Source organism: Rattus rattus, chromosome 15, assembly GCF_011064425.1.
Source record: "Rattus rattus isolate New Zealand chromosome 15, Rrattus_CSIRO_v1, whole genome shotgun sequence".
Classification (NCBI taxonomy): domain Eukaryota; kingdom Metazoa; phylum Chordata; class Mammalia; order Rodentia; family Muridae; genus Rattus; species Rattus rattus.
This window is the reverse complement of record NC_046168.1, coordinates 70,930,280-70,939,207: the sequence shown is the minus strand read 5'-3', so window position 1 is coordinate 70,939,207 and position 8,928 is coordinate 70,930,280. Positions and strand designations below refer to the sequence as shown.

The following is an 8,928-nucleotide window of genomic DNA, read 5'->3' as shown; positions in this document are numbered from 1 at the left end:
TGGAGACACACAAGAGCCCTGGAGAAGACAGTTGGAAGGTTGAATCTGCACCGGGACTTTAGACAGGGAACTTGGCCTCTCCAGACCCCAACTACTTCAGCATTTCTGAGGCGCCCACCCAGAAAGGTTGTTCTCAGGGCAGGAGGCAGTCACCAAGCCCAAGACCAGGCACTGGCTTCACCCTAACTATTGTTAAGGAGGCTTAGACTGTTAACTTGATGGAGAATCAAGGACAAAGGGAATGATTTGTAAAAATAGCATAGATCTTGCATTTTCAATCTGAATGGAAAGAACCAGGAGAGGAGGGAACATCGAAGATTCTAGAGAGAGAGCTGTGGATGGAGCAGGGCCGCGGGGGAGGTGGGGGAAGGGACAGGATACACTGTAAAGCACATGAATAGTGACAGTGGGTACCACCCTTTACACCCACCACAGGCAAGTGGGCAGCAATTTCTGCCCACCATAGGGTCTAGGAAAGCATTAGGCCCTAGGGAGGAAACCTGGGTATCATGCTGGGGATGCAAAGCAGGAGGAGGGGTTTAGGTGGTGAAAAGGGACATAAGAGAATAAGCTTCCTCCCTCTAACCTGAGGTCACTTCAAAGGCTGTCCTATAGCCCCCAAGCCTTGGTCAGTCACCCCAGCTACTCCCAAGAGGTTCCCAGGCCCATACCGCCTCCATTGGTGTAGGCTCGGTAGGGAAACCGCCAGACATTTCCCAAGCCCACACAGTAGCCGATGCAGGACAGCAAGAAGTCCAGCTTGCCCGTCCAGTTGCCTCTGTCTGCTGCAAAGTCTACATCCAGGTCCACATCGCCCTGGTCACTGGGAGTCATCAGCAGGTCTGGGGTGACAGGCTGCCAGTAAGAGAGAGAAAAAGCAGAGAGGGAAGAGGGTGAGGCCAAACAGAACTGGGAACCCAGGTGGAGACCGTGGAATTGGACAAGGCTGAGTGGGAAATATCTCATCAGGTTCAGATGATCCAGTGATTTCACCTGAACTCAAGAGAGCCTAGCTTGCAGATCCTTAGAGATCAGTAGCTGGCTCAGGCCTTACGAAGCTGCCTGACTTCGTCTTGGCTAGCAGAAACAAGCCAAGGCTGACCCACTTTAATATCAGTGCCAGTGATGATGCTGTTTGTGGCAGTTACCATGTGTTAGTGATCACAGCAATAAACATTCTTCACCTGAGCAAACTACTCACCCACACTCCATTCCTAGCGTGAGGCTCCAGGAGGGGTTATGACCTGAGGCTTTTGACTGTTTGGCCAGGAGAACCAGGCCTGCCACCAGAACTCATGCTAACGGCTCAGTCTTCACCTACAGTGTGGAGCTCACCCAAGGGCAGGTGGCCAGACTGGAAGGTGTTCAGGACAAGAGGCTCCAAGGGGGACAGGGGGAAGAAGCCAGGGTAACCTTGGTACAGGAAGCAAAGGACTTCAGAGAATGTGGGCTCCCTGAGAAAGGGACTAGAAGTCTGTCTCGTAGCTCAGAGGACATAGTGGGGGCTGTGGGTTTTGCATAGCACTCAGGAAGAAGCCTCTTACACTTTGCTTCAGAAAGTCACCATCCAACTATCATTAATGCAGAGAAAAGTGCAGGAGAGAATGAGGCCAGTTGTCTTGGCTGACTCCTTCCATGATTCACTGTGGTCAGAGAGGTCCACTGGGTGATCTCCCTGTGGTTGGGACTGAGAGGTGGAGGTCAGCTCCTTTTGGCCGCAAAGAATGCAAGTTGGACTATTTACGAGTTACTCTGGTTTATTACCTGGAGGGAGCTCAGAGGCACTAGAACCACCTAAAATTCAGAGAGGAGCTCCCAGCAGGGAACCTAGGAATGGGTCAAAAGATGGCAGTCCACCTTGCCCACTTGCTTCTGATTCCTTAGTGCCTAGGGGAATGGAAATACAAGGTAGCCCAATCTGTAAATATCCAGCTACGGTCGGTGTGTATGCACCCGAGGAGAAAAGCCCCTCCCTCGGCTTTCTATCCAGATACACTTGTAGGAATTCGTGGGAACTAGGAGACATTCTGACTCATGGTTTATGCTAACACACCATGTGACAATAGCCTTCTAGGTCTCAGTTTCCCCATCAAGACAGGGTGGAGACTCGGTAGATCCGTATTTCCAGAAACATATCCTTGGAGATGCTCATAATACAGGCATTCTGTGGAAAAATTCTTTAGTCAAAAACTGGGTTAGTTAACACAATTTGTATGTCTTCACTTACAGGACTGGTCAGCTCATTTAATGGGCCAGGGCATTCCAAATAGGGACTAGAATGCACGGTTCCTAATTTCTGTTTGAGGAAAAGGGTCCCAAGGAGCCAGCATGCTCCTTCAGAGGTGTGAGCCTAGACAAAGTCAGGGAGCCCTCTGCTAGACGTCTTAGCCAGAGGCTCACAATGACTGAGGGCCATGTCAGAGCCTCCCCCAGAGACTCAGAGCCAAGCCACTGACCAGATGAGTTTCCATCCCAAAGTCTTTCCACCCAAAACAGATAGTGACTGAGGAAGCTTCACTGGGTACTGGCCACAAGAGTGTCACTAGGATCAAGATGAAAGGAGGGCTGGGGTGTGGCTCAGTGGTAGAGCATCTGTTCCACATGCACCAGGCCTGGCTTCCATCCCTGGCAGGAGATCAGGGTGAACAAAGTATCACACAGCTGGAGATGTCTGCTGCAGTGTTGGGCTGTGTTGAGCCAGGCTGGACAGTGGATCACAAGGCTACCCTGAAATTACAGTGCTGAGCTGACCGAGTGACAGTCGTGTGACCATGATGGCAATCTTATCTGTGGTTGGATAATGGTGACAGGATCAGCGTGATATGGCTGTGGGTGATGGTGATAGACAAAACGAAAAAAAGTACTTTAAAACGGAAATGGTCACTGGAGCAGTGGTTTTCTGCTGTAACCTAGGACATGCTGGTGGGAGGGTAAGCGACTCCCAGGCTTGGCTGAGCTCTTCCCTTCCCCCACCCCCTCCCTCCTCTCTATTCTCTTCCCCTAAGACTGCCTCTCTAGTTATGAGAACCAGCCTTTGGGGACCCTCAGGCTTCTACAGGAACTCTAAGAGGTAGTTGGTTGCAGCCAGCTGATGTGACCCCTGTCGCTACATTGCAAGGTAGGCCCGTCACTCTGAGACCCTCTGCCCCTTTCAGGCCAACTGATAGGAGGTCCCAGGAATGAGGCTCCTCTGATCCCCTCAGAGATGCTGCCCTTTCCACACTCACAGAGCAGTCCGATCTGTTTCCATGGCGACAAGAGTTCTAAGAGCAGGAGGCTGCCAACTGGTCCTCCCCCAATCAGAAGGAAGCTTGCTCCTGTACCGGGGCCAGGGAATGGGGGTCCCCCAAAGATAAGCCAATCAGGAAACTACATGGAGCCCTAGCCCCACCATCAGGTGAATCCCAGGAGGCTGACACAATGAGGATGGGGGCTGGTGCAGAAGCAGCAGACAGAAGGCAAATAAATGGGGCAGGGCCAGAACCTATCTGGCTTGCTCTCCATGTCCACCTGTTTGGGAGCTCCCACTCCCCACTCTGGGTCATGCAGAAACACACTTCTGAGCATGCACCTGCACCCTCTCTTTTAGGGACCAATAGATACAGGTCCCCAACCCTCAGGCATCGAGAGAAAGGGGGATTAGGAGAGAGTGCCCTGCCAAGCCCGGAAATATCTTCTACCTTCATGGAAAGACAAAAGGCATCCAGGATTCTCACTTCCCTGCAGGAAACGAGAGCTCCAGAGAGAAGAGGGAGGGGCCCAAGGTCAAATGGCAATCCAAGGTCAGAGCATCTACTAAGGCAAGATCCAGCCACACGACGCTTCTGCTGACCCAGCCTGGTCTTGCTCACAGAGGCCCCCTGCTTCTCTCTGAGACATTGGGAGGGTGGGTTGTCAGTACTGCTCTGCTTGTTCTAGGTAGCTTCTACTTCCAGGTAAGTGAGGAAGCTCTCCTGTGCTCAGTTGCACTGTCTATAAAATGGGGCTAGTGTGGTCTAATGGATGGCGGAAGGAGCAGAGGCTGGAGAAGCTTCTCTGGGGGCACTCAGCAAGAGCTTCCTACCTCGTGGCTGTTTCTATCATGTGTGGCTGTGACAGAGAAGGTCACAGGGCTCTTGGAAGGGAGAGCAAAAGAGAGAGAGAGAGAGAGAGAGAGAGAGAGAGAGAGAGAGAGAGAGAGAGAACCCTGGGGAAACTAGGGACAAGACCAAATAGGATTCAAGAGACCACAAACAGCTTCAAGAAATGACTCCTGGCAGCCAATAGAAAAGAGCCCAGTGTTTCCAGGTCTGCGAGCGTAAGGTTGAGAGCGAGGGTAAGGTCAGAAAGCTTGAATGAAGGTGTGCTCGTGTGTGTGTGTGTGTGTGTGTGTGTGTGTGTGTGTGTGTGTGTGTGTGTGTGTGTGTGTGTGATGTGATACCAGCAACCAACCCCTATGTAGTCTTCTCGTGTGTACCTGCCCCTTCCAGTTCATAGCATCTCTAAATCGCACACGGCCCAGTGGGGGAGGGGTTCTTATCTCCATACTGGAGATGGATGGTTGGAGAGTGGACTTGACCAGTCACCGCCAAGTGGAAGCTTCAGAAACAGTACTCAGGAGTTCTCTTTCCTTGTCTGGGGCTGGGACTTTAAAGCTTGTCGCCAGAAAACTTACCTCAGTACATCCCCTCCCCCACAAATAACTGGGAGGTCCAGCATGGCCAGGTGGGGAGATAGAGGTCTGGCTAACATCTCTGCTGCTATCCGACCTCCCATTCTTAGGTTCCCGGACCCCACCCTTGCCTCCCTTCAATCTGATTGCGGACTGTCTGGGGACTCTGCGGGGGAGGGGGCTTCTCAGCAGGAAAGGGGGGGTGCGGTGAAAAGGGCCAAGGGAGACACCGCAGGGGCCCCAGCCGGCAGGGGTCGAATCCTTAGGACTGAAATGGGTCCGCTGGAGGCTGGCAAAGGCCCTATTGGTAAAGAGTGCCCAGGTGAAGCCAGGGCGAGATTCCAGCCCCAGGAGAGCCCAACTCAGTGTTGACATTCAGCTTTTAACGCCCCCACCCTAAGTCAGGCCCTGATAGAACAGATGGAGTACCGGGAGAGGGGTATTTGACCCCTGCCACCCACCTGCACCTCCTGGAGCTACAGACACCTGTTTGCAGGCCAGTGCACAGTGAACCCAGACCCTAACACTACACCCCGAGCCACCAGGAGAGATCGTGACCCCGCCCCTCCCTGTATTGCAGTTTGGGAGGTTCTCTAGCCCAGAGCAGTTGGGGGCATCCCTCTGGCCGGTCGATCCTCCCAGCCTCCCTCAGGTGCGCTCCGCCCTCCTGCCCTACCTTGCGGAGGTGAGCTTCCTGGAGCTTCTTCATCTTGGAGAGCTGGCACCGGTGCTTGCAAGAACGCAGTCAGCCAGCCAAGCGGGCGCCGAGCACTGGTCCTATCTCTGCGCCTTTGCCCCCACGGCTCCCGCGCACGGGTTGGGGAGGGCGCAGGCGCTGCCGTGGGGCCGCTGCGGGCGTGGGGTGCTGCGAATGCCCTGCCTCTCCCTGCGCAGCGCCCAAGGCTGAGGAGACACCCAGACAGATCCGATGACGGACAGACGGTTGCAGGGGGATGGGCGCGCCCCCGCACGCAGAGCTGCGGATTGGAGCGGCCCAAGCGGGTGGGGAGGGGGTGCGTGACAGAAACCATCGGCCGCAGCTACGGTGACCTTGGGCAAGTGACTCCCATCTCTGGGCCTCCCTTTCATTAGTTGGGCGAGGAGAGAGGCAGGCAGAGTGCTCCTGTCCATTGAAATTCCTGTGTGGGGTTCCAGCACCGAATGGCATCGTTTTTTTTGTTGATGACCTTAAGTTTCCTGCAGGGCAACCTCAGCCCCTTATGTCACTTTACGGGGGGTGGGGGGGGTAAGAAATTCAGCAAGGCCAAACATGGAAAACAGCCAGCATGGAGCTGCCACACAGTAGGCACACAACTAAGGTTTAGCTTGCTCACTCTCCACCAGCCAATGGCCCAGTCAATCCGTGCTTATCCAATATCCTTAAAACGGTCCTGCCACATCTTGTTTTCTCAACCCAGAGAGGCGGTTGTTAAGTCCTTCAGTTTCAAGGATGAGGAAACGAAATAAATGATAGGGAAGGTAGTTACTCACTCAAGGCTACGTACACAGTTAGCATGTGACACCAGGGACAGAGGCAGTCCTAGTAGACTTCCCATATAGACATAGCAGTCCTCAGCACGACTCCTTTTCTTGGGATGAAAGTGCAGTTGGGAGGTTTGGGGGAGGAGAAGGGACAGGCAGGACTTACCATGTTGTGGTGGCTTGTGGTGTAACATTAAAGCAGGTTCCTGCCTATCGGCACTATGGCCTGGGGGCCACCCATTTTATCTGTGATCAGGAACACCAACCAGCAGATGTCTGGCTAAGCTCTCAGAGGACAGCATGACCATTCTTTGGGCCTTCTCCTATATGGGAAAGTGATAACTGGAGTGGCCGGGCAATCAGTGAGCTGGTTTGCTGGGATGAACCGCCCTTGGAAGCCAGGTATGGAAAAACCCATGCCCCCTTTAGACATTCACCATCCAAATTTGGGAGATGCCAGGGTAGTTTGCTCTGACCTTTGGGGTTTGAGAAGAGGGCTGAATTCCAGGGTTCCAGAGCTCCTGAGCTGGGGGTGGGGGGCATGTCTCTCCTCCCCAGCCTCTGAGATACTGCTAGCCAACCAAGGCTTCCCTGACTTAGGAGGAAGGAGCATCTTTTCTGTTGCTTCTGTCCCTAGGAACCCCAGGTGGCCAAGATGGGTCACACGTACTCCCTGAGTCCTGTTGATAGTGACGGATGCTCATGTCTAATATCCAATGATTAATTCTTCCCAACAGCTCCAGAAAAGCGGGTACGTATAGACTACATTTTATACATGAAGAAACTTTTTCAGAGGAATGATACCCCTGTGCCCAAGACCTCAGAGAATTTCTGAGCTTTAGGAATACGTCTGGAGAGGAACAGAGGCTTGGAGGCTAGGAAGGAGGCTTGCACAGGTCCCATTCTCCAGTTTGCTTTCCCTTCCCTCTTCCTCTACCCTTCCCCTGACACTGGAAGCTGTCAGGCCTTTGGGAGGTCCAGAGAACCTTGAGAACAGGGGTTAGGGTGAAGCAGCTGGCTCCAGATCTCAGAAAAAATGGCCTCTTTCTGGCCCCTGCACAGCGACAGCTGCTTGGGAGTTAGGGGTAAGATGGAAACTTAGCCTTCCTCGAGCAAGTATATTGTGTGATGTCCACTGAGCTTAGGTGACAGTCAGAGGGTATGGTGTGCGGGTGGACTGAATCTATACTTCCCAGATGGGGAAACTGAGGCCCAGAGAGGGCAGGACTTGCAAAAATCACTCAGGGTGGGGCAGAGCCACACATGGAATATAGGACAGGAGCCTACCCAGGTTATACTTCCTGCCTCTCTCTCACCATCTCCCAGTCACCAGCCTCGGGTGGGGAAAAAAAAAAAAAAAAGCAAAACACTAAGATTTTGTGGCAGAAAATGACGTCAGTCATTCTATCCCCTGAAGCCCCAGGTTTGCAATGATGTAATAACCAAGGGTTCACTGACCAGGCAGCATGCCTATTTCCTGTCCTCCACTGGGAGGGGGAAGGGTCGTGGTAGCTGCCACTCTTAAATGCTCCTCTCTCCCCGCCCCCACCCCTCCCCTTCCTTCTCTCAGCATGTCTCCCGGTCTCACCACACGCCAGAAGTAAAATGGAATGTGTGCTGATTTAAGGAGAGTGTTAGATGAAAATGTGCTTCCTTTATTATATAGGGAGATATTTTTAAAGGCATATAAATAAACATTTTTAATTTGCTTAAACGTTCAGATTTTTGTCACCGTAGAGCATGTGTTTTGTTACACGAGGAGTGGTGACTGTGGGAAACGAGGCTCCAGACTGCCGGTCCATCTGGTGCAGCGGGAAGGACGCTCTTCTCGAGCAACCCCACAGGCCAGAATCACCCGCCAGGGTCACTTTGGTGGGCTGCCAGCCTGTGTCTCACTGGCCCCAGGGCCACGCTGCTTTTCTCAGAGACTGAAGACCTCCCTCAAGTTTCTGCTCTCGCACGTGTGTAATCTCTCAGCTGATGGAGCCTACCTCTTCCACGGCACTGGGCTTCCAACATGGAGTCTCTCTAGAGCATTCCTGGGCTGCTGCTAGTGGCTTCTTAATTCTTCCATGGGATGAGAGTTCTCAATGGGGAGCTAGGGTTTGGTGGATCCAAGGGAACTAAACACAAAATAGTTGTGGCAAATGTTCTCATTTGCTCGTGCCCAGCTTTGTGCCTTGGACGGCCAGTCCGAGCCAGGTCTACTGTGGAGCCTAGGTTCCCAGCAGCAGCTTGGGACTGCCACCCAGCAGAGGGACATGTACAGCTCCCCTGTACAAAACAGCATCTGCTGTCCCCAGAGGGTAGACAGGTGGAGAGCTCCATCTTTAGGGTAGTTGCAGGGCCTGATGCGACCTGAAGAGGTCTCTTTCCTTAGTTACTGCTATACTGGGACCTCTTCTGGAACTCCTCCTCCTCTTCTTCTTCCACTTCCTCCTCCTCCCCCTCTTCCTCCTTCTCCTCCTCCTCCTCTTCCTCCTCCTCCTCCTCCTCCTCCACTTCTTCTACCTCCTCCCCCTCTTCCTCCTCTTCTGCCTTCTTCCTTCCTCTTCTTCCTTCCTCCTCATCCTTCTTTCTTCCTTCCTCCTTTTCTTCCTTCTTCTTCCTTTTCTTCTTTCTTCCTTCCTTCCTCCTCCCCTTCCTTCCTTCTTTTCTTCTTCCTCCTTCCTCCTCCACCTCCTCCTTCCTCCTCCTCCTCCTCCTCCTCCTCCTCCTCCTCCTCCTCCTCCTCCTCCTCCTCCTCCTCCTCCTCCCCGGACAAGATGTCAGTATCCCAGGCTGGCCTTGAACTT

The 8,928-nt window shown here is 53.1% G+C and overlaps 1 protein-coding gene across 2 annotated transcripts in view; it reads right to left on the bottom strand.

Moving 5' to 3' along the window:
• Slc6a7 (solute carrier family 6 member 7) overlaps positions 1 to 5,848 on the bottom strand; it is a 19,999-nt gene extending 14,151 nt beyond the window's left edge. Inside the window, exons 1-2 of one of the 2 annotated variants that reach the window (XM_032885692.1) lie at positions 5,328 to 5,848; positions 672 to 855 (exon numbers count right to left, since the gene is read on the bottom strand). In XM_032885692.1, the coding sequence (XP_032741583.1) occupies positions 672 to 855; positions 5,328 to 5,360 (217 nt within the window). In that variant the 5' untranslated portion in view covers positions 5,361 to 5,848. Of the gene's footprint in view, positions 1 to 671; positions 856 to 1,544; positions 3,706 to 5,327 lie in introns of those variants that run through there. The other variant, XM_032885694.1, reaches the window with a different exon arrangement.
• Between the last annotated feature and the right edge of the window lie 3,080 nt (positions 5,849 to 8,928).